The 26,580-nt window shown below is 39.9% G+C and overlaps 1 protein-coding gene across 2 annotated transcripts; it reads right to left on the reverse strand.

The window, feature by feature from the left end:
* Positions 1-187: 187 nt before the first annotated feature.
* Positions 188-24,627, reverse strand: mapk14a (mitogen-activated protein kinase 14a). Of its 2 annotated transcripts, none has more exons than XM_054770562.1 (12): positions 24,265-24,627; positions 17,803-17,932; positions 17,659-17,717; positions 9,970-10,081; positions 9,844-9,873; positions 7,452-7,499; positions 7,236-7,350; positions 7,088-7,159; positions 6,026-6,105; positions 1,916-1,994; positions 1,609-1,782; positions 188-1,160 (listed from the first exon to the last, which is right to left on the reverse strand). In XM_054770562.1, the coding sequence occupies exons 1-12, from the start codon at positions 24,552-24,554 to the stop codon at positions 1,096-1,098; spliced, it is 1,254 nt and encodes a 417-aa protein (XP_054626537.1). In that variant the 5' UTR covers positions 24,555-24,627; the 3' UTR covers positions 188-1,095. The 2 variants fall into 2 exon arrangements, with proteins under 2 accessions (XP_054626537.1, XP_054626526.1); XM_054770551.1 differs by lacking the exon at positions 6,026-6,105 and adding an exon at positions 6,482-6,561.
* Positions 24,628-26,580: the final 1,953 nt, after the last annotated feature.

The raw sequence follows: 26,580 nt of genomic DNA on the forward strand, positions 1-26,580 counted from the left end.
TCAAGCTCATAACGTCTCTACCATTTCCGATATGTGAAGTATTTTCAGCGTTAATACGTTACAAGAATGGTAAAATAATAAGGGTCAAACATGTCACATCGACCTCTGTTGCACACCGCAACTGGCCACGTTTTTCTGTGATATTGAAACATAAATAAATTTTGGAACAGAAGTAATCTCAAACAACTCAGAATCACAACGTTTTATTGAATTCAGCAATATCTGTAGAGAAAATACAAAACAGAACAGTCGTAAAAACAGTATTGCAGTATTGCATGACAAAAGACTGAAGAGTAGCTTCACTGTCAGACTGAAATAGTTTATGAGATTTCTCATTTGGAATATATAAATACACCCTCCACAAAGTATAAATAGATCTGAAATAACTCTTTACACATTTAAGCAGTATTTCTATTGAAGCGTGATGCTTAAAAATATCAGCAAACCACTAAACACACAATTTTTGACAGATAATCAAAAATAACAAACAAAAATAACTTTAAAATTGGCACATGTACACATTCCTGAGCTGACTATGCAGTCCTTAATAACCTTCTATAATGGGTACCTTGTTGAAGAGCATGCTCCCTACATAGCAGATACTAGGAATATCATGTGAAGCCCTCTAGTGTGAAATATGCATTACATTGTAAAATAAAAAAAAACAACATAGCTCCCAAATTTGGAAACAGTTGCACCTACAATTTGGTGAAATATTTATGGTCTAATGCAAAGCGCTTATTACGATTTCAGTTGTTGTAGGGACAATGGCAGATATGCATTTCTACTTCTTACTGTGCAACACAAACACTTACTCAAACAGAAATCTTAAAACAAAGTAGCACAGCTCTATAGGTCCAGGTTTTTCAGCATCCAAGTGTCACAGTAATGTCAAAATTTTAATCACCCAACAAAGACTAGATGAAAATTAAATTAACTTAAATGATGTCAAGAAGCAACATCATAATTAGTGGTTGAATGTTTACCACCGATAGTTAAAACAGTAATAAAATGCTGGCTGGCACTGTGTGTCTGAGAGTATAACGCTAATGCAAATGTACACATTGTCAGATGCTGTTGTAAGGAGGCACTTAGTTACTCCATGTCGTCCTCTTCAAAGATCGGCGGCTCAAAACTGCACATTTCCTCGTAGGTTAATCCTGCAAGTAATAAGAGCATGTTGTGAAACTAATAATTTCAACATTCTGTGTGGTTTGTATTGCTGGTAAGTTTATAAACTGGAGATGGTCTGATCAGATACACATTGACTGGATCGAATATCGAGGAAAAATAATATTACCCCTCAAATCCGATCCAAGCGCCCTAGCTATCACACAAAAACAATCTATTTAACATTTAATTTCTTCCTTCTTGGAAGCTGAAAATGTGTTGCACAGTATGTACATGGTTTGTTTTTGTCTACATATATTAAGCATTGTGCGTGCATCCAAATCGAGAAAGGAGAAAAGAAGGTTGGTATCGGTATCAAATGGGTATATCGGCTGATACACAAAGTTGCGGTATCAGTATCGGACATGAAAAGTGGTATCGGGCCATCCTGAATACAGTACAAACACCTCTGGTTAGTAGAGTAGAATAGTGACATACGTTTCCACTCTTCAATTGGTAGGTCACGGCTCTCAAAGCTCTGGTCGTACGGCTCAGCCTCTGGCTCATCATCTGGGTCGTGGTACTGAGTGAAGTATGGGTGTGCCAAAGCCTCTGCGGCTGTTATACGCTTGTCGGTATCCAGAACCAGCATTTTCTCAAGAAGGTCAACAGCTAAAAAAAATATAAAGACAGTTAAATACATCTGCAATTGTAATGTGTAGTATAAGTAAGCATTTGTCCATGTAATATTTTAACAATGCAATAATAGAAATAGAAATAGTGGCTGTTTTTCCTCCAATCTCACCTTGCGGGTTGGCTCCAATAAACACATCAGCAAAATTCCTCTTGGGCATGTGTGGCAAGGAGCTGATGTAGTTCCTGGCCTGGGAAAATACAAGCAGTTCAGTGAAACGCTCACAAGCAGCTACATGTTGGCCACTTTCAGTGAAGTTTGTCTCACAATACAGACACACACACACACACACACACACACACACACACACACACTATTTCATGCTCCATGCATTAATTTGTTGCTGTTGATAACGACTATTGTTTCAACTTTGGTGAGCCTAGATAGCACACTGTCCAGATATAATTATGGTTATATGTCGTATGACCAAAATACATAACACAGTTCTGAAAGATGTTGCCACAAAGCCAAAATTCTAAAGAAAAATGGTTTAGAATGCATCAACACTATGGACCCCAAAAACCAAAATATGTGAGCAGCCGATGGATGACATCAGAGCAATCTGATTGAACATGCTAGAGGTGTTATCATGGCTTCACTGTGACTGGCATCATAGTTTTTCTGTCCATAATCTCACTTTATGCAGGGTTCCTATGGATTTGACAGTTCAAAATTCCATACTTTTTCCAGACTTTCTCCAGACTCAGTAAATAGATATGTATCATGAGAGGTGCATCAATTGATCAGTGAACCGATGATTCATCAATTATCCAATTAACAACTATTTTAGCAATCAATTTAACGTTTTTTTTCTTAAAAAATGTAAATATCCTCTGATTTCAGCCTCTCAATGGTGAATATTTTTTAGTCATCAAAGAAAGCAGACCTATTAGCTTTGTGTTTTAGGCAAAGCAAGATATTCACACAAATCAGCTTTGATTTTGGGAAACAGTTATGGACAATTTTTGCCTCTTTTCTGATATGCTTCAGACCAAACTACTACTAATTTTTGTTAGTAGTGGCTAGTTATGTAGAAAAAAACTCCATTGTTTGATGGCTTTGCTTCACGTCCTAAACTCCACTATAGAAATGTGTGTTTTCTACATTTCCACCTGTTAAACTATTATTTCATGATTAACTAGAAAATGTGCCCATGGCTGGAACCTTTTGAATATTTTGCCTTGACTTATTGGCTTTTGCATAATCATTTTCAGTTCTTGTATATTGGTAATATTTGATAGCAAATGCTAACTGGACATGAACCGTGTGTCCCATTGAACAGTACGTGTTTTGACTGACACACACTATTAGAGGTTATGTACGCAACTATTGAGGAATTACAGTGGTGTGAAAAAGTGTTTGCCCCCTTCCTGATTTCTTTTTTTTTTTTTTTTTGCATGTTTGTCACACTTGTGTGTTTGTGTTTCAAGTGAAGCCTGCAGGTCTTTGGATGTTGTTGTGGGGTCTTTTGTGACCTCCTGGATAAGGCGTTGCTGCACTCTTGGGGTCATTTTGGTTGGCCGACCACACCCGGGAAGGCTCACGACCGTTCCATGCTTTCGCAATTTGTGGATAATGGCTCTCACTATGGTTCGCTGGAGTCCCAAAGCTTTAGAAATCGCTATATAACCTTTTCCAGACTGATAAATCTCAATTACTTTGTTCCTCATTTTTTCCAAAATTTCTTTAGATATTAGCATGATGCTTTTGAGGATGTTTTGGTCTACTTCACTTTATCAGGCAGGTCCTATTTAAGTGCTTTCTTGATTGAGAACAGGTATGGCAGTAATCAGGCCTGGGTGTGGCTAGAGAAACTGAACTCAGGTGTGATAAACCAGTTAAGTTATGTTTTAATGGGGGGCAATCACTTTTTCACACAAGGCACACAAGTTTTGATTCCCCCCCCCCCCCCCCCCCCCCCACAATAATACAAAGTTTCATTTAAAAACTGCATTTTGTGTTCAGTTATGTTGTCATACTAATAAATTTGTTTGATGACAAACATGCAAAACAAAAGGAAATCAGGAAGGGGCAAACACTTTTCACACCACTGTATATTTCCTATTTTTATAGTAGACGGTAGATCTTTGAGACTTGGTCATTTTAAAAGTAGTTCGCAGGGTGAAAAAGTGTGAGCACCCCTGGTCTAGGGCCTAACAAAGTACTCGATTAATCAAAATAACAAGCTTCAATTTAATCGACTAAGAAAATAATCATTAGTTGCAGCCTGAGTATCATGTAATAAATGATGGAATTAATCGTTTGTTTTCATGATTATGAATAGGTATGCCATTACGTAGCTCATACAAAGGCTTGGAGGAGGATGAGAGCTGATGGCTGGCCATTAAACTTGTCCATCTTCCCAAACATTTTCCAAGATGCATCACCCACTGTGTGCTCACACACAAACATACTAGCTGCCCGAGCAAGCGCCTTAGAAAAACAGATCCATCCATTATTTTTTATTTTTTAACTTATTCAAAATTTTATCTTTAAAAAACAGAACAATAAAGCTTAGAAAGATAACTCTTCAGGGTTTTCCCTAGGATTTTTTGAAGCTGTAGTGGTAGGCTGCATGGGAAGGAGGACTGCCGCCGCTGTGTCGTGCCGTTGCAGTGTCTGAATTTTTTTTAATAACATTTTTTAATGACTTATTTATTAACTTATTTAACTTTTTTTTTTTAAACAAGTAGCAGAACATGAACCGAGAACATTGGAAAACTATTAATTTAATGGCAAAGTTGAGAGCACTGCCAACATTTAAATTGCACATCTCCACTCAGTGTGCTCATTTGTCATTAAATACAGGTGTCATGTTTGAATAGAACGCTTACAAAGAGGTGAAGCAAATATTCTTTCGTGAACTACTCAACATCAGCTGGGAAGATACTGCTAGCTTACGAGCTACCCGTTGGAGACACCTGTCATAGCATCACAGTGTCTAAGCTGGACACACTGCGTGTTTCTGTTGAACAACTTCGATACACAACTAGTCACAAGCCATAAGTATGATAATGATAACAAGAAAGCAAGCTTGTTAAGTGACACTTTCAAAAAGTAAATTGTGATGATGAGCGTAGCTCGACAAAAACGAGCTAGCTCGATGCCGCCAGCCAGGCATATAAACAAAAATGCCAGATAGTGGAATGAGATTGAAAGGTGAGCGATCAGACGCCACACTGGCATAGATAGGCTTAAAGCATGTGACAAGCTGTCGCCAATCGACTACACATTTTACGGAATATTGTTCATTCGCCCAATAATGAGAAACCAAGTGAAAGTCAACACAAGACGTGTCGTGTATCTGGTCACATGCGCAAGTGCCAGCAAGGCAGACAGGCGATTCCTGTGCATGCTTATCAGAATAAAGCGCAGTGAAACATTTTATATTTTAAATCGTTGTCAAACTAACTGTGGTCAATATGTGTGTAAATAATCAACTATACATGTATGTACATAGCATATATATCATTCATACAATATACTGTATTACCTTAAATTGTTTTCAAGTAAAAAAAAAAAAAGAAGAAAAAAAAAAGGTGTGGCGCCTTTTATTTTGTAGTAGCGCCCCGCCAAAAATTCCATACTTGCATAGGAACCCTGTTTATACATTGTAAAAATGGCACGTGTTGAGAGTTGCCAGTCATATAAAATATCTCACAAAATTGAGATAATCCCCTGTAATTTCAGCAAGAGTATACAGCAGTAGAGATTCACTATACAAAAAGACTTAAAACACAGCCATTATTGGCTAAATGGGTGGCAACATAAGTGAGTAGCAAGATTAGTGTGTCTTGCCTACAGTCAAGTATGGTGAAGATGGTGACATGGTCTGGGGCTGCATGAATGCTGACTGCACTCGGGTGTGGCAGGTCATTGAGGGGAGGCATGAATTTCAACATGTACTGTGGCACTCTGAAGTCTGTCAGAGGACAGTAAATCTATAACACTACAGTATACAGGCTGCACACTGACTACCCTGTCATAATGGTTGCTGAAATGTAAGGGGCATCCTCACTTTTGTGAAATACTGTATATTTTAAATTATAAATATGCTTTGATGCACAATAGCTGTGTGCAAATCTCTCAGAGAATCTCTCAGCATTCCAGCCATGGTTATCAATCCTCAATTTTTTAAATAATAAATGTCTCATTATATTGATGTGCTTCTTGGCTTCAATCTCTGCCGTCTATAAGAAAGCATGTGAGGAACGTGCTCACCTCATGGCTGGGCATCCTGTTTATTAGCGATGCGGGGGGCGTTCCTGTTAACCGCATTATCTGCTGAAGTTGGTTTATGTCTACGAAGCTTGTGTCAAGGGGAGTATTGCGACAGGGGCAAAGTTGGTTAAGAAGCCTCTTCTCAATGTAACACTGCAGCTGAACAGCACTGCGCTGTTACATTGAAAAGCACACTCCAAGCCTCAAAGCCAAAAGAAGGAGAAGTAAGCAGGTGAAAGAGGAAAGACATGACAGAATAGCTTGCCATATAGTTAGGCAGTGTCCATCACCTGATTGTCTCACAGCACACACACTGTCTTGTACGTTATCACAAACACGAGAAATGAAGCAAAGCAAACATGCTGTCAAGTGAGGTAGCACACTCATGAAGGTGTTGCAATGCTTGGGCTTGGAAAACCTGTGAGAGCAAAGCCTTGTGCGACGTCAGCAACTCACACACTCTGAAGAAATTTTCATCAAGAGCTCGGGCCCTGGTGTTCCGACGAGCAGCATGATTAGCTTCAACTGATCAATATCTACCAGCACGTGTTAAAGGAAGACCAGACGGTAGACAGGGATAGGGGTGTCTTCAGGCTCCTTGCAATATCCACTGTCACTGTGTTACTGTGGGTACAGGTTTTATGTGAGGACTAACCTGAGAGCAGAATGGAAAAAAGAGGCGGTTGCCCTGTTGTGCGGCTTCTTTTGAGCTCAGCCGTTAGTCTGAAACTGTCAGGAGGGGAAAGGATAAGTACAGTTCAGAGCAAAGACACTCCAGCTGGAAATGGGACTCGTGCAAAGACAAGCTGGACCAGATGGTGTTGAAGTGGAGTAGAATTTGAGGCAGACACATAGACCATTGTCAAAAAGAGTATGTCAAGCGATAGGAAAAGTGATGAAAATGGGCCCTATCTGTGCAACGCCTCAGGCTGCCTCATGTGTGAAGAGAAAAGTGAAAATGAAAATACACAGAAATACTTGTGCAGAACTAATAGTGACTATGAATGAATCCTGCTGTGTCAGAGTCTGACCTCCTAAAGGGCACTCAAATGACAAGGATACGGTCAGTTCCAGGGAACAAAGTTCTTCCAGTGAGAAGTTCTGCCATTATACACCCCACCGACCAAATATCCACTGCAACACAGAAATGAAGAACATGAAACAACAGATCTATTTTGTTTTGGTCACTGTGTGTTTTGATGTCCACCACCTGTCATGTTATAATGCATCCAGTTCAACATGATCTCTGGAGCACGGTACCAGCGGGTGGCCACATAGCCGGTCATCTCATCGTTGGTGTGTCGCGCCAAGCCAAAGTCCAAAATCTGTTGGAGGATGACAAAAGGAGCAATGCTTGCTCAGTACTCATACACTATTAGCAGGGCAGCAGGGTGTTTTTGCTATGGTCTGGAATCAGATCATTCACCTTTAGCTCGCAGTCCTCATTCACTGCCAGGTTACTGGGTTTCAGATCCTGACAGGAAGAAAAAAAGACATGGAAGAAAATGTTAATAATGTGTGACCAGAATAATGTTATTTTATCAAGACACTGCCTGCTTTTATGGATATTTTGGTATGGGAGCATGTGCCAAAATAAAACAGTGGTTTACTATTTTGACTATCAACTGAACAGAGACCATATACACATGAGCTATTTAGCAAAAACCACAAGACAGCTATTAGTTGATGTATGGTAAATCGAATCTTTTCTTACTCATGTCGGTGAATTCAATACAACCTTATACAGAACATTTCAAACAACAGTTGACAGTGCTTTCGAAACATCAAAACACCAACAACAATTGCTTAGTTAAGAATTCTGTCACAATGTGGTATCCTGTCTTAAAAGGATAGTTCGGATTTTTTGGCATGAAGTTGTATGACATCCCCATCAGCAGTGTAGTACAACAATGGAGACATACCCCCTCTCGGTCCCCTAAGTCCAGTACTGGTCAGATTTCGATGATAAAGAACATTGTTCAAGGTCGTCGCTGGGGTTACACAAGTAAGGAGTTTGGCTTCTCAAAACAATATGCGTTCAAAACAGTAATACATTTGCATCGCAAAAATGGCTCCTCGAAAAAAATCAGACCTCACAAATCGCTCAACGTTCTATTTGTCTCCCGCCGAATTCCTGCACACTGTCGCCTGTCCATTCTTGTGTATGTGACGAAGACGCTGGTATCTTCTTCCGTGACGGAGTGCCGCGGCCATATTGTTTACGTGTGTGTTCCACAGCAGAACATCAAAATCTGACCAGAACTGGACTTAAGGGACCAAGTGGGGGGTAAGTCTCTGTTGGTGGACAACACTGCTGATGGGAATGTCATACTACTTCATGTAAAAAATCCAAACTATCCCTTTAAAGGAAAACTGCACTTTTTTTTTTTTTTTTTGTCCATCATCCACAATCCTTATGTGAGACATAAACACGTCTTTCACTTTTCTGTACATTCTAAAAAGACAAAAACAGTTAGCATAAGGCAGCTAACAATGCACATAATGGGACCCACCTATTTGGACTATAAAGCCCTCTTTAAAAAAAAATAAAATTTAAAAAAAAAAAAAAACTCCAAAACTGCCACCAATGTTCCATTTACATAATGTGACCTGCATATTAATAATAACTACAGTGGCATTGTTATTGTAGGAGCTAACACGGAAGAACTACTTTTCTGGCGAAGTGACAGAACGGCACTCACAACATCTAAGGCCACTACCATCGCCTGTGAGTTTGGGAAAAATTAATGCTACGTTATAAATCATGCCTCGCACATGCAGAGTATAAGGTTGTGGCAATAAGCTAAAAACTTGGTCAACTAGTGGATACTGACTCTCAACATCGCTAGATGACTCAACATCACTCGATGACTTGGCTTTGCTCTAAAATCATAAAATTCTAAGAAACATTCAGCACTTGTGCTACATACTAACGCTAGGAGAATGGCTTAGTCTTTCGCTATAGCTAGATCTGCCTGGCACCCAGCAATGTTATTCTCTGTCTTACAGGAGTAAAAGTAAAAAGTAGTAGTTGTTGTCAGCTCTCAAGCTGTGCTTGGACACAGCACTCTGTGAACAACCAGCCTCCTTAGCTATGAACTTTTGTGGCTTACCCATCCTATGGAGGCTATCAATGATGGTCTTCCCCATATTGAACCCAACTGAGACAATTGAACCAAACTGAAGCAATTTAATGACACCTGGGGAAGCCTGTGCAGGTGATTTGAGTTTAGTAGATGATTAGTGTGTGACACTCACTTTAAAACATTCATGCCCTGCAAAATTTGGGCTGATTTCTACACAGTATTCTAATTTTTTGAATTCCTGTTTTCGTGGGTTTAATGAGCTGGAAGCCCAAATCATGTAAAAATAAACAAATAAATACTTAAAATCGTTTAAATTGTGGGCCCTGAATCTATAATCTATGAAAGTTTAACTTTTTGAATGGAATTATGGAAATTAAACAACTTTTCCATGACATTCTAATTTTTTGGAAAGGGTCTGTATATGGTGTTGGAATTGCACTGCTGTTGAGGTGTTCAGGTCAGAATAAGGCTGTAAAAGAACATCAGACTTTGTGTAAATTAGTTCCCGCCATTACCACGTTATTTTTGACAGCCCTAATTATGTAATATACTGGATTTTAAACTCATTGTCCTGTTTGTAATGCTTCCTCCTCTCTGTTACATGTCAGCTCCAAGAAGAAGGCTCCACTAACCTTGACACGCTTTTCCACCACACCCGAGTCAGAGTCTGACATGTAAGCCATGATAAAAATAAAAAAAATAAAAAAATAAAAAAACGAGCACGGCACTTACTCTGTGAATGATGTCTGCTGAGTGGATGTACTGGAGAGACATGTTGAAGAAGATATGCATGAGTGAAGTATTACATTAGATTCATTCACTTGTTATAACAACGGGTATCCAATTGAAGCAACTCACCTTTAACCCTCTGAGGATCTGGTATATGAGGAACTGAACGTGGTCATCTGTGAGTTTTTGACATTTCACTATGTTGTTGAGATCAGCGCCCATTAAGTGAGTCACCAGGTATCTGCCAGTTAGGTAAATAACAATAATCAATTCATGAGGAGAAACAGCATTGTTTTCAAATGTTCGGATTCAATGAATTTCTTACAAGAAAACTATAATTATTTTACATCTGGACATGAGAGCTTGAACTGGTTTAGCTGCTTGGCGTCACTGGCTTCTCACACAAATGGAATGTCATGTAACAACAACACAAATAACAGATGAATGGCCTTAATAAGGCAGCATCAGTGCACAATTAAACGTAATCATGGAAGTGTTTAAACAAGCCCAATTTCCACTTATGGAAGTGCGTGGCAGGGTAGCACTGACAACAACATTCATCTCTTCCCACACAGAGCATGCCGAGTAGAACTTAAAAAAAAATAGTGGCTCAACTTGTTCTCAGTAGCATAACACTCAGCAAAGTCCGCCGCCTTGGAAAAATAGAATATTATTAGTGATCTCTGTTTTGCTCTCTCATATAGAAACAGGGGCATGGTTGACGCTGTGAGAAGCCTCGCCACAGCGTGATGACTCTGCAGGCTATTTTTAGAGCAGAGGGGAAGCGGCTCACAGCACCTGCATGCCTTAGACATTGCTGGCCTAGTAAACAACATACAGACAATGTTCCCTCTAATTTTTCAAGTATCTGAGCATTCAAAAAAATGACCTGAGCATTCCTTGGACCTATGTGAGCGGCATCAGACGTGCACACTGTAGTATCGCACCTGTCCAAAACCTGAGAACTGAGAAGTCCCATTCTGTCATATTTTGTATAGCAGTGGTTTCAAACAGACGGCAAGGAGGATTCCACAATGTAGCGTTACTTTATTCTATACCTCAAAGAAAATAAGCCATGATCTCATACAATTAACTATCTGAATCTTGTAGAAAACCCCTAGTTTATCATTTTATTTTCAATGTATTTTCTTGTTAACCATTTATATTGTTAATTAGGTATACAGTAGTACCTCGCATAACATAAACCTCCTTTTACATAAATTCCACTTAACATAAAGAATTTATGTAAAGTTTTTGCATCGTATTACATAAGAAATTCCATATAACATAAAGCGTCAAGTCAGTGCAAGTCTTTTTTTTTTCGATCAGCTTTATTAATGCCTCAAGTCGGTGCAAGTTCAGACTAACACTTGGTGATGCCTTCTGACGCAGCACGCTCTTATTGGCTGATTTTCGGGGCACCGCCTCCGCTCTCATCTCATTGGCTGATTATCGGGGCACCGCCTACGCTCTCATCTCATTGGCTGAGTTATACAGCACGTACGTGAGTTTGTGTGAGAGACAGGCTTCTCTCTTCAACCTCCTTCCTCTTCGTAGTCCCCCTGAAACTAACTTAAACAATTAAGTTAAGTTACAAATTAAAATTTTGCACACAGCATTATCGTGTAGTGCGTGTGCGTTTGTCTGTGAGACCAGCTGACTCTTAGACTCTTTGAGTCGCGTTTCGACTCAGGCTAGTCCTCCTCCTCCTTCCTGCCTCCACTTGCGCTCCTGATCAAGACATCTCGTGAACGGTAGGATTGTTTTTGTTTTTTCAGTTGTATTCATTTACAGTAATCTTATTTATTACCTTTTTACCTTTTATATTGGAATGTTACTCTACTATGTTTATGCTAACGTTTTCTTATATTTTCCCACCATGTTTGGTGGACTTTGAATATTTTGAAGCGCCAAAGGGGTGAGTTTGGGAAGATCTTGGAACGGATTAGGCTATTTACATGCATTTTACACTTCGTATAACATAAAAACCCTATAACATAAAGGTTCTCGGAACGGATTATTTACGTTGTAGGGGCGTCTACTGTACTTTGATTTCCTTACTTGACTTTCACATTCTGTTTTAAAGCAGCCTGTTGTGGCACTATTGCATCCTGAAAATGCACTGAAATTGATGCCATGTTTGTCAACCCACCTTTCGGTCCCTTCAGCAACACAAACTCAGCGTAACACTTCCTGTATCCAGTACGTCCAGCCATCAAAATAAAAGCACGGCAGTAAAACATGCGCAGTTACGCCACACATTCACTCCATACCTTTCACTCAAAAAAATGGCTTGCTACTTTGGCTTTGCAGCAGGTTTTATAAAGCAGCCCTTTCTCATTAAAAAAATCTCACCATGTTTCACCTCTTGTTCTTGTTTGTACATACTCTGACAGTCATCCATTTTCTATGCCGCTTAGCCTCACTAAGGTTGGGGGGGTATGCTGGAGCCTCCCCGACAGTCAGTCCACCTTAAAAGGACCGCTTTTTTTTTTTTTTTTTACCTTGGCTTGGTGAGACGCTGTTGCACTGCCCATTTGTTTCACCATAATACATGGTTAGCAAGCAGCATTAGCTATATGCTAACCTGCAAAACAGCAGCATGTACTACATAACGCGCTGTTAATGGATTGATTGGCTGTGGGAGTAAATCTGTGTAAGGAGGTTATCATTGGCTGGACAGTGCTCATCATTGTGTTATATATGTTCCGCTTCTTGTTCCCCTGTCACTCACTGTGTTGCATTCCAAAATAGTACCGAATAAATTGTTATGTCTTTATTTACTTTACAGTTCAGGTTGGATTGTATTTTGTGCTCAGCACGATTTTGCGGTGCACAGAGACATTGAGAGCAGCACGCAACTGTGTACCCGCGGAGGTGAGAGGGAACACTGCATACAGAACATGTCCAATGTTAATGCACATGTGCTTGTAAAGATCTTTACCTCCGCCAAGCGCAGCGCAAGAGCAGCGTGGAGGTTATGTTCTTGCCAGAGTTTGTCTGTTTGTCTGTCTGTTTGTGTTAAAAATAAGTTGAAAAGTTGGATGTGGATTAAACTTTCAGGAATTGTCAGAAATGGGATACGGAAGAACAGTGAAATTTGGGGGATGATCCAAGATTAAAAATTTCCCCAAATTCATCCTTTTCCCTAAAACTAATTACGTGCAACTACTGCCACATTTCTCAACTGATTTAAGCCATTCCAACATCAAACTGTTCAACATGTTCAGGACATTCAGGCTACCTCTATATATATACTGTATACTGCTCAAAAAAAATCAAAGGAACACTTCGAAAACACATCAGATCTAAACTGGGTGAAAAATGATCTTGAATATCTTTCATGATAATAAGTAGTTGATGTATTAGTAACAAAATGATGCCACATAATTTGGCTAAAATGTCATTGTAGCAACTCTAAATGATTCTCAGTAGTTTGTGTGGCCCCCACGTGCTTGTACGCATGCCTGACAACGTCGGGGCATGCTCCTAATGAGACTACGGATGGTGTCCCGGAGGATCTCCTCCCAGATCTGGACCAGGGCATCAATGCGGGACCTGGACGCATGGAGGAGATTCCAGGAGACAGGTAGTTACTCCAGGAGAGCTGGACAGGGCTGTAGAAGGTCCTTCAACCCTCAGCAGGATCGGTATCGGCTCCTTTGTGCAGGGAGGAACAGGATGAGTACTGCCAGAGCCCTACAGAATGACGTCCAGCAGGCCACTGGTGTGAATGTTTCTGACCAAACAATCAGAAACAGGCTCCATGAGGGTGGCCTGAGGGCCTGACATCCTGTAGTGGGCCCTGTGCTCACTGCCCAGCACCGCAGAGCTCGATTGGCATTTGCCATAGACCACCAGAATTGGCAACTACACCACTGGTGCCCTGTGCTCTTCCCTGATGAGAGCAAGTTCAACCTGAGCGCATGCGACAGACGTGAAAGGGTCTGGAGATGCCGTGGAGAACGTTATGCTGCCTGCAACATCATTCAGCATGACCGGTTTGGTGGTGGGTCAGTGATGGTCTGGGGAGGCATATCCCTGGAAGGACGCACAGACCTCTACAGGTTAGATAACGACACCCTGACTGCTATTAGATATCGGGATAAAATCCTTGGACCCATTGTCAAAACCTACGCTGGTACAGTGGGACCTGGGTTCCTCCTGGTCCACGACAATGCCCGACCTCATGTGGCTAGTGTATGCAGGTAGTTCCTGGAGGATGAAGGAATTGATACCATTGACTGGCCCCCACGTTCACCTGACCTAAACCCAATAGAACACCTCTGGGACATTATGTTTAGGTCCATCTGGCGCCGCCAGGTTGCTCCTCAGACTGTCCAGGAGCTCATTGATGCCCTGGTCCAGATCTGGGAGGAGATCCCCCAGGACACCATCCGTAGTCTCATTAGGAGCATGCCCCGACGTTGTCAGGCATGCGTACAAGCACGTGGGGGCCACACAAACTATTGAGAATCATTTTGAGTTGCTACAGTGACATTTTAGCAAAATGGACCAGTCTGCTGCATCATTTTTTCACTTTCATTTTTGGGGTGTCTTTGATTTCCCCCCTCTATAGGGTGATCATTTTCATTTCTATCAAATTATGTGGCATCATTTTGTTACTAATACATCACCCACTTATTATCAGGAAAGATATTCAAGATCATTTTTCCCCCAGTGTGTTTTTGAAGTGTTCCTCTAATTTTTTTGAGCAGTATATATATATACTTGTATATATATATATATATACTTGTGTATATATATATATATATATATACATATACAGTACATACATACATACACACACACACACACACACACACACACACACACACACACACACACACACACACTTTACTCTTCCATAAAACTGTTATTACTTACTAGTATTTCCACATTTCTCAACCAATTCACCTCATTCCAACATCAACTCATTCAACAATGTCAGTACATTCATGCTATAAGCCACAGCACAAAAATTCCCACATTTTTTCTTCTGGAACACAAAATGCCTTTGATCTAAAAGACTTCGAGCTACTTCCACATTTCTCAACCAATTCAGACCGTTCCAACATCAAAGCATTCAACTAATTAAGGACATTCATGGTTCGTTGGGATGTTAGTGCCCGCAGACAGACACAAATAAATGACTTTGCATTGTTGAATATTGTGATATTCATCTAATGGTAGCAGGAGGGAAACCTCAATTTCAACATATGTGCAAAAGCACAAGATGTGCAAAGTACTGTTTGTCTCTAATATGTCATGCATTGCTTCAGAATGATGCATGTTACACAGCGCATGCTTAAAAGGGACCTTTCCCCCCCAAAAACTTCACAAACATTGTAAATGATAACTCTCTATATTGTATGTATATCTTTTTCATGATGACATCCAGTGCATGAGTCTTTAGGGGTGTCACAAGATCTGATGAGCTCACGAGATTAGAACGTGACAAGATTTTTCGTTCTGAAAAAAGAAAAAAAAAAAAACTATTGTGGGCACTAGGCCTGGGATGATGATTAATTAATTAATTAATTAATCACACAATAAATGAAAATTAACATGATAATTTTGCCAGCTTCATTATATTGCCATGTGCATGTGTGTCTGTTTTCCTCGTCCGTTGCCTCCAAACAGGCAGGAAGAGGTTTCACTCTGAGCATTGGTTTCAGCACCTTGGCACATTTGTTCTATAGAACAACAACATGAATGGAGTGAGCCCTTTAGTCAGTTATACAGTCTCTTTGGCTTGGTGGGTGGAGGCGGGGCAGCTAGCATACGCACGCCCGCACGCGCACACACACACACACACACACACAGTGCAGAACAGTGTAGCCTCGCGAGGAGCAATGCATGGTAACGTAGTAGAAATTAAATTAGTACATTGCAATACATCTCGTCCTCGTGTATCGTCTCGTCTCGTGAACTAAGTTGTCTGATGACGCCCCTAAAAATCATTATTGATGAAGGGAAAAAATATTACAGAGTAAAGAAAATTGTGCATCACAGCATGCATCACAAACTGGAATTAATATTACGGCAAACTAATTTAACACCGTTTTCAAATGTTAATTTAACACTCTATGCATTGGATGAAAGCTTACCCTTGAGTTTACCCATCCACATGCACTCACACACAATGTACACCGGAATACTGAGTCAACATCCTGCTGCCATACTTCCCAATTTCTAACAACTGAAGTGGGTAAAAGTAACTACGTATCTGTCAGCAAAGTAGGTACACGATTTCACAAAACTAAAAAGCAGAAAACACAACTAAGGAAGTGTCTGGTCAGAAATTGTAGCAGCAGTTAGAATGTAAGAGTTAACTGAATCTAAATCTGACAGTGTGTTCAGTCAGCTGGCCTGCCTCCAGGTGTTTCCCAGCCCAGAAGGCCATCTGCCTAGACACTAACAGCATGTTTACAAGACAAGGACTGAGTAAAAAGAGGGAAAAATTTGGTTTGCACTTGTGGAAAGTTTGCACACAGACACTGTTATGTGTATCCATACCTGGCAACCTTGAAAACATTTTATGAGTACCATAGCCTCCTCACTCCACTTTGACATTTTTTTAATATTTCTCTAAAAAAGCTGAAAAAATTGTATGTATATACTTAAAGACAAAGCATTGTGTTATTATTAGTTATTAGTATCAAATGTCAGCTTCTTCCTGTTATATTACACGTATTGCTCTCTTTTCCCCATTTGTGCTGGGTTTTATTTTGGTTCTCAACCCTGTGAGCAAACACAACTCTTCTCTACGATTTAGCTTGTTAGCTTCCTTCATCGCAAGCAAACTATGACTGAGTTATTGCAGTCGGAACTAGTCAATGTGGTACTACAGTCATTTTTAATGCAGGCGTTTGCAAAGGTGGGATGCACGCCCTTTGAACAAGTTGTATTCACACACAAAATACTGTATCACAAGCCAACCAAAATGCGTACGTGAAGAACAGTACAGTGAAGGTTCAAGGGTCAAAATGTGTGCCAAGTACAAAAAGTGTGTACATGCTGGCAGGTCTGTGTATTCCAGGCCAGTCATTGGTGATGTCACTCTGTCAAGAAGCACTACACACAGGGATATACAACTTGCTGGGCCAGTGAAAAAGCGCTTCTTGACTAATGTAAATGTAGTACCGTATGTAAAGCAACTCACATTTGTGTAGTAATGTGACTTCTGGATACAGCAGCAATGAAGCACATGTACACTTTGGTCGAGACACATTATAAGCAGGAACACTACTACAGTGCTGTATTGCGCAATTACTGCTATGACTGTGGCATATGCACATTTCCTCCATTTTTACAGACTGAAGTTATCAGCTTTTTGATGTACAAACAAGCTTTTGTTTTCAAAAATGTGCTCAATGAGACCGACTTTTCTTGCGTTGCTTGCATTTTGGGGTCCAAAGCGCCTTTGTTATGAACCAAAACAACTGGTAAAACAGTCATGTAAAGTGCCCCGAAAAGCACTGTTCATTACATGCAGTAAAACAGTGTCATACATAATAATGACTAAGCCTTATTGTTTTAAAAGTTTGAGTTTTGGAACACAATTGAGCCAGTTGAGTTAAAGCAAAAGCTGCTGGAGCGAACAAAAAAACGGTACAACAATCAAAAAATACCCAAGCAAATACAAATGCAAGGCAAGGAGCTTGCTGTCGTAGCAGCCATGCTTTGAAAAGGAATATTGAATCCTGTTGTATGTGTTGAAAAGACATTCTGTGATGAGTTAAATTAGTCTATTCCCAGACTCAGTAACTGCATAACTGATATACACAAATATGATTATTAATACGCTGGACTTACACATCAGTGAACTCCTTCAAACTGGTAGCGGGGCTGAAAACATCAAAGAGGCCAATCACCTGCAAGCAATGGCACAAACAAGAGTTGTCCAATCAAATCAACACATGAGAGAAACACATGAGAAAGACAAACCCGTCGACTAACATTTTCATGCGTCATGTGCTTCAGCAAACGCAGCTCTCTGTAAGTGCGCTTGGCATGAATGAGGGACTGAAACGGCCTGGAGAGCTTCTTAACCGCCACTTTCATGCCCGTCTTCATATCATCAGCTGAACTGGTGAAAGCAAAAAAAAAAGGGCAAATGTTATCGCCGATAAAGTTGACATCACTTCCTGTACAACACGCATACGCATGCAATCTGGAAATACACAAACAATACACACAATTCGGCAGACAGACTGTATATCATAACAGCCAGGATGTATTGTGTTAGTTCTCAAAATCAAATTATTTGCAGAAAGAGGGCAGGAGAAAAGGGCTTCATCAGCAGAAAATGTCATCTCTCAGCAGCCTTGCCTGCAGATGTTGGGGTGACTGTCTCCAATCCAAACATCATCTTCACACACCTAAGCCTGGGTAATCTACTGGCCCTCAGAGACCAGGAATAAAACTGAACAAATCCAAAAAGGTGTCTTGAGAGAAGAACGACAAACATTACAACATTACTAAAATGGTGTCCTTACAAAGATAATAAAGCTCAATTTTGATTGTCAGAAAAGGTATTCATTGGTCACATGCAGCATGGTACAAAACCGCATCATGCTTGAGCAACATGACTGTCTAATAAAATCATTACTATGGGCGTCCAGACACAACTTTTTCACTTCCTATACAATTCCAATATTTTAGCCTCATCGGCTGATACCAATAGCTAGGCCCGTCACGATAACACATTTTGCTGGATGATAATTGTCCCACAAATTACTGCAACATTACACTGATATAACATTATTTTGAGACCATTTTTTTTTATTAATGTAATGATAATATATGGCATATTAAATAATAATAATAAAAGCAACTCTAATTTCTCAAGAACTTTTAACATTGTAACTGAAATGTCAAGAGCTTTTAAATAAAATAAATTCAACAAACAAGCAGCATAATAAATTAAACAAACAAACAAAAAAAGACGGGAAAACCCCAACGAAAATAAAATGGGCTCTCAGTCTCTTTTATCAAAAATTGCATAAAAATCACAATATTTCTGATTTTGAATCAGTGGCTATGTTGACATGCAGTCAAATAACCCTATCATAACCGGAATATTAGCAATAACCCGGTTGCCCACATGTAAACACCAATAACCCTTTTGAAAAATGAATATGTTCAATGAATATGCTCATATTATGTTATTATGTTACTCCTTTTCATACCCGAAAATCGGGTCATGTACAGTATATGCCTATCGCGATATCCCGATCAAAAGGAACATTAATTTTATTAATCTTGTGTCTTCAGCAGGAACTACTTGTAAACATGATGACACGCAAAACCCCACACTTTTGGAGCGAGGAGGAAACAAGCCACCTCATTAGACAGGAACATTATGTCTTTTATTGACAGTAGAAAGTACCACAATAGCGAAATCTATCAGAAGGTGAGCAAGCAATTACGCAAAGTAGGGTTTGTACGAAAGCATCTTCAAAAGCGTCCGGGCGGCTCTGGGGATATAGCATGGATGGCACAGCTCCGGCTCCATTTCCTGTTTCTTCACGTTCTCGCCTTCCATTAATGAAGAAAGTGAGACGGAATCGTGTCAAGTACTGGTGGTGGGTCAGTACCAGCACCAAAACACAAACAAAGGCGTTCATTATCCACCGTGCCAGTGTTCTTGTTGTTTTTGGATACAGGAAGAAGAAGCGGAAATGACCCGGATTGCGTCATGACATTTAACGTGCGTTAAAACATTGTCCATGCAGGGGGTTTTTTCCTTCACGTCACGCATGTAAACGGGTTATTCTGAATGTTTCAGAAACTGCAATATTGACCTTGACCCGAACATTGACTGCATGTAAATGTAGTCAGTGTCACTTTCTTTGTTGTCCTGATATTGACAAAAAAAACAGACAAATAAACCAGAAATACTCTGAAGTTCACATTGTGGGTTAATGCCGAAGTCAGTTCATTTGCATTTGGACTTCCTTGACTGACTTTTAGCAACGTTGTGTTTGGAATATGAGGTTTACGGGTAATGGTGTGTAACGTTTCGTCACGTTTTCCCAGGTGTTGAAACAGATGCACAGATACCCCTTTTCCAATGTCGTGAACTTTGGTGTTGGTGCGGGATTAACTTTGAGGCCAGGGTGGAACCATGTTGCCTGCGAACTAACACCAGTTTCAGTTTCTATTGCCCTGTTTCATTACTTCCCAGGGGTTACGCCCACCAATCAGGAAATAAAGAAATAGGTTTACAATAAAATTAGACAAATGAGAAGGGGAGGCTGGCGAGGCTTTCATTCATTCGACAATAGCAGGCTAGTATTTACACCCAAAACTGTGCTGTGAACATGAAATTAAACAAATACAACTTACGGGAGTCCAGGCAGATCTGACTTCTGCCTGGGTCTTGTTTTGTTAAGGCATCCAGGGTTTCGGTGGAGTTATTTGCCAGCATTGTGGTATTTAACGCACCAGCAAGCTGGCACGCCGGTGTCTGGGGCCCAAAAAAGCTCCTCAAAATAAGGCAATATTCTCCTCCGACCAATGCCACTCCTACCTAGGTATTTTTTTTGGTCTCTGTAGTACTTCTTTAATTTCTTAAGTTAATTATTTATTTGTCCCAAAGACCGAACAAAACCAGCAGCAGCCATTTCGCCTCTGCGTTCCAGTGTTGGCTGGGTTCTTGTCGCTGTTTCAAATTTCTTCTGTACTGTTTCGGGCATCCAAATGGACAAGAGACAGCGGATTTCCACTGGTGTCCATGTTTCAGAAGAGTTTTCCATTGTTACAGCTGCAATGCAATGTAATAAAGATGGAGGTAATTGGCAGACTTTTTTTAGGTAACCCCGCCCACCTCATTATGCAAACTGTTCACCGACTCCGCCCAGCAAGCTTTTGGAGCCAGAGTTGAACCATAAAAAGACAGCTTCAGTTCAAACCAATTGTGGAACCATGACAGTGGAAAACCAAAGCTCTGAGAACCAGCTCCAAACCAGTCACAGTGGAAAAGGGGTAAGAGTGAAACCTCTTGTCATCCAGACCGTTTGATAGAGAGAGGGAGAGGGAGAGAGGAGGAAAACAAATACGCATGCATAGGCCTGTCTTGTTCACAAATTGTCCTACAAATTATTGTTTATAAACGATACTATTGACAACATTTTTGAGACCATTTTTTCATTAATTTATTTACATAATAATGAGGGTACATCATGCCAAAAGCAATAAACTTAAATTTCTGAAGAGTATTTAACATTGTAATTGGAGTGTCAAGAGTTTTAAAATAAATTAAACAATCAAACAACACAATAAATTAACCAAACAAAAGACAAAAAAAAAAAACTTAATGAAAATAAAATTGACTAGGTGTCGGTGTTAAGAAAAAAAAAACACTCCAATAAAAACCAGACACACACACACACGCAGTTCTGTAGTGTATTGTTAAACTAATGTAGGGGGTCATATTTGAGCTGGCCCTCATATCTGTGGTGGCGGAATAAAATGTAAATGTCAAACAGTTCTAACATTTCCCAAACTGTTGCATTTCTTTTGCAACATAGCGAGCAACAATGACTGACTGTCAGGACAAAGGCTCCTTTCCACCTCCGTTTTAGGTTGGTCGTATTCTCCTGCTTCCTCGCCACTACTTTCAAACAAATACGGCATATCGGTTAGTCGTGCGCTCACCTTGTTCATTCTGTTTAAAATCTAAATATTCCCACACTGTGGGTGTGGCATTTGCCTTAGAAACCATCACTTTTGTGTCTTCATTCATGTTAGCGTATATTTCCTCAGGAGCCTAACTTGCTGCTAGCCAAGGTAGCCCCACCTCCACGTACTGGGGCAAAGAGGGGAGGGGAGGAGGGCTCACTCGATTAATCGGTGATTAATCGATTATCCAATTAATCGACAAATATTTTGTAATCGATTAATAGTTTCATTTAAAAATGCACTGTAAATATCCTGATTTCAGACTATTAATTTCCTTAGTTATCCATAAAAGCAGACCTATTATCTTTGTGTTTCAGGCAAAACAAGATTGTCACAAACATCAGCTTTGACTTTGGAAAAAAGCAATCCACATATTTTCTGACATCTTGCGACGCAAACCACTGCAGAGATACATGTATGTGCGTAGAGCGTGCGTAAGAACATCCCAACGCAAAGTATGAGATTTATCCACTTGTACTGATGCGTATGAAAATGCGTACATTTATGCACAACTCTTACCATGTGTACATACAAAACCTAGTGGTAGAAGAGTGAAACTACAAATATCTATGGCTGTGCCTGTCCAGTGCTGGCCATATCATCTTGCTACATACTTCACAACTTGACCATCAAACAAGGTACCGCCCCTCCCCCCAGAGCAGACGAGCCAATGCCAAATGCAAAGCCTGCCCCTAAAGTTTATTTATTTTTTATTTCTTATTTATTTATCGTGATGCACATGTAGCAGTGTGCCAGTGACTCGGTGATTTGCAGTAGAGTTTTTGTGATGTTTGTCAGATGATTGTTTATACTTCTCAACTTCCTCTTCCTCGCCCTCTTTGCTATGATTTTGGCTAGGGAAAAGTGCATTCATGCATTCTTAAAAGTGATTGCTGCTAAGAGGCGGAAATAAAACATGTTTTTTTTAATTCGACTCGCCAATTAATCAAAAAAATAAATCGCCCGATTAATCGATTATTAAAATAATCGTTAGTTGCAGCCCTAGTTCACTCTCTCTGTTCACTATAGCACCAATGCGCACAGACAGCTGCAGAGTGAACCCTCTTGTCATTCAGCCTGAAAGGGAGACGAGGAAAACAAAGAGCCCTACCACGCAAGCACATGTCACTGTATCGAGGCCAGCAAAATTATCGACTTCATTTTTATTTATCATGCGATTAATTGATTATCGTGACAGGCCTACCAATATCCATCCGATATCAGCACGAATCTTACATACTTTTATTACTTCTTCAGTAGGGGTGTCACAAGATCTTGTTAGATTAAAACGTGATAAGCTTCCTCGTTCAGAAAAAAAAAACTGTCTCAGCACCTTGGCAAGTTTCTTAGAACAACGGCATGAACGGAGTGAGCCCTTCTGTCAGTCATACAGTCTCTTTACATACACACAGAGCAGAAGAGACGCCTTGTGAGGAGCAATGCATTAGCAGATGGCAGTACATTGGCATATATTTCTGATTTTTTCATTGTAAAAGTAATGTCAAAATCTCGCCTCGTCTCGTTCTCGTAGACCCCACCTCGTATATAATCTTGTCTTGCGAACACCCCTAGCGATTGTACAAATTAATAACACAATTTTATTACATACTTGACTAGACCAGAGGCAGTTAGCCATGGGTTTTGACTTTGAGGATTATATTGACCCTTCTATTAATTTCTATTAAGAAAAGCCCTTTGTCAATCATCTTTTTTAGTTCAAGTTCACATATTTAAAAAACATTTTAAACCATGGTGGCCACTGAACGCAACACATTGCACAGAATAGTGACCTCAATTCTAACTAAGAATGAAATTATTGATCTTTTTCCACAATTGTATCATATGTGTAGCCATGAACTACATCAGACACTACACTGACTTAAAGAAAGAAAACAAAACAATTCCAGTCCATCTACACTGGCGAGCAACCAGTAATCTGACTAGCACCAGGTCATCCTACTCCCCGGCAACAGAACAGCCGTCCAGTTCCATTTTGCAAAACCGACATCTGTCCACTACAACAAATGCACTGTTGACCACATTGACAACCTAGATAGTGTCATCACATTGAATGGAGTCCATCCACCATCCATCAAAGATTTTGACTACATTAATTAAGCACATGCACTTAATTAGTCTTAATCACATCCATGTTCCACTGTGCACATTGTTAGTCAAAGTGGCCATATTTACAACACATGTGAAACTGAACCTTATTTCCTACTCACATCCTTCAGTTTAGATACCCCTAAATAAACACGTAGGACACAATCATTCTACATGCATCTGTAAATGCCAAAATAAGTTATTGAGATACTTCCAAAACACAACAGGTATTTTGTACTTTGTATTATGTTGCACAACATTTGCAGAGGTGTAAATTTAGATGCATTGGCAGCAGTCTGGTCAATTCTGTCGAAATAAACTTGGAATACAGTACGTCTATGTAAATGAAACACACATAGTGAGACTTTTGACGTTACAATTAAATGTGCAGTTTCTTGAAGTTACGTTTAAATGAGCATATAAGGGTACTGTCAAGTTTCCCCAATGGATGATAATTCTGTACTTTAGCAAGTCAATGAGTTTTTTTTTTTTTTAGAGACTCCTCCTTGCTAGCCAAAAGTGCGAACAAGCTAGCTGAACTTTAGCATGAGTGGCATAGGCCTCATTGATATGAATGGAGGGTAAAGTTGGATGTCACATGCATACACAAAGCAGCATAAATTGTTTTACCAAACGGATCCATAGGCGCCAGAGCCGACTGGAGACAGGTTCTGGTAGCGCTCCGGGACTTCCCATATCGCCTTGTTGACCTCCTGTGGATAAAACTTGGGTCTCTCTTTCTGCGACATCCCTGCAAAGGTAGTTGCCGACCACCGACTCGTCTGTCTGCACTCAGCCCGGACTTCAACTTCTCTAAAGTTACCAAATGGGAAGACAAATGTTTTTTCCGCGCCGTCCGACAACCTTGTGCAGTGGAACGTTCGAGTTGCGAAATATTGCAAAATTCCCGTTGGATGCATGCACGCCTAAAAACATTCACGTTGTTTGTTCCACGCTCGCCCACTCGAACTCCGACTGCTTCACTCACACTGCTTTGCCACACAGCGCCCTCGCGAGAACTGGACAAACCGAAACTTCGGCTGCATTCTCGGCTGTTTCAAAATGTAGTCGATTTAAAGGTACGTGTAACTTTTGGTTATTGAATTTTATTTTCATGAATGGGAATTAAAAAACAAAAACAATTGGTTTATTCTAATTTCATTTTGATATCCCAAAAAATACAACAGATTTTTTTCAGCGTCAAAAACAATAACCACATGTTAGGAAACCGTACAATTGTTATTGTATATTTCATATAATAAAAAATTAAAATCACCAGTCAACAGAAAGGAAAAAACAAACCAAAAGCAGATGTTTTTCATATTCGGACACTGGAAGTTGCTATTTAAAGGTAAGACGGCAGACTGGTCTGTAGGTGGCGCTGCACCTTGCGTCAGAAAAAGCCGATATACTTGTCATCTGTCAACAACAGAAGAGTGTCTTTGCGGGAGATTTCTGTGTATGTCAGGTCTCGTTCTGCCATGTCTGAAATCGTTTCTGAGTTGGACTCCTAAGACATTTTAGCCTCCAGAACAACAGGCACACGTGCAGACAAGTTTCCTGCCGTGCCTTTAATTCCGAAGACGGGACATTAGCGGATACACGTTGCACCGAATTGGCCCGAGTGTTGCAGAACTGACCTAGAGATCGCTGTTGTTGGAGTGAGTTTCGAATAAAGAAAGCTTACAATACAGACGTCCTGAATTGAACCAACATATAAGAAATAGGAAAAATAGGTTGTAATCATTCCCGCTCTTACTTTGTAAGTAAAAACTTCCGTGTCTGAATATGAAATATCTGTTTCTGGTCTGTTTTTTCTTTTTTGTTGACTGGTGATTTTATTTTTTTGTTATATGAAATTCATCCATCTTCTATGCCGCTTATCCTCACCAGGGTTGCGGGGGTATGCTGGAGCCTATCCCAGCTGACTGCAGTCAATTGCAGGGCACATTAAAGAAAAACAATCATTCATGCTCACCTTAATACCAATAGACAATTTAGAGTAGCCAGTTAACTTAACATGCATGTTTTTGGAATGTGGGAGGAAACCGGATATACAATAAAAATCTAACCGTTTTTTGACATGTTCTTATTGCTTTTTGACACAAAAAAAGAACGCTTTGAATTTCAGTTTTATTTTCTGTATTTCAAAATGAAATTTAAATAAACCCCAAATTTTTTGTTTTTTAATGCCCATTCATGAAAAGAAAATTCAATGACCAAAAGTTACACGGACCTTTAAGGGACGGCGGTTGAAGACAAAATCAAATATTCAAAGCAATCGAGCTCAGCCATTCGACATATCATTCTAATGATGTACAAAATATTTTATAACCTTAAATGTTTCAAAGCAACCTTTTACAAATCGATGAGTAAAATATTCTGGCTACAAGTATGAATGATCATAAAATATAGTTGAATAGTGAATTTTCTACAGCAGTGGTTTTCAAAGTGAGTTTAAGAAAAATAAATAAAAACATTTTTCACACCTGCTAAGATAATTTCAGTTATGAATAAAGTGGAGCTGCAACAATTAATCAATGAATTGGTTATCCAATTACTAGACAACTATTTTGGTATTTTGTTTTTTATTATCTCAGCCAAGCGCAGGACAAAGTGCAAGCGCAGCGCGGAGGTTGTGTTTTTGCCGATGTTCAATTTCTTTGTTTGTGTTCAAAATAACTTGAAAAGTTGTGAATGAATTTGGATGAAATGTTCAGGAATTGTCGGAAATGGGATATGGAAGAACTGATTCAATTTTGAGGGTGATCCGGATTACTGTCTGGATCCAGGAATTTTGTAAAGGATTCTTTAACATTGCGGGATACTAGACTAATTAATAATGGAATAATTCTGGATACTTTGATCCAGAATATGAAAGAAGAGAGGATCTTTGGAATTGTCATCATAGGAAGACAACAAACAAGCTATAAACATGCAACACAT

Source organism: Dunckerocampus dactyliophorus, chromosome 1, assembly GCF_027744805.1.
Source record: "Dunckerocampus dactyliophorus isolate RoL2022-P2 chromosome 1, RoL_Ddac_1.1, whole genome shotgun sequence".
Lineage (NCBI taxonomy): Eukaryota > Metazoa > Chordata > Actinopteri > Syngnathiformes > Syngnathidae > Dunckerocampus > Dunckerocampus dactyliophorus.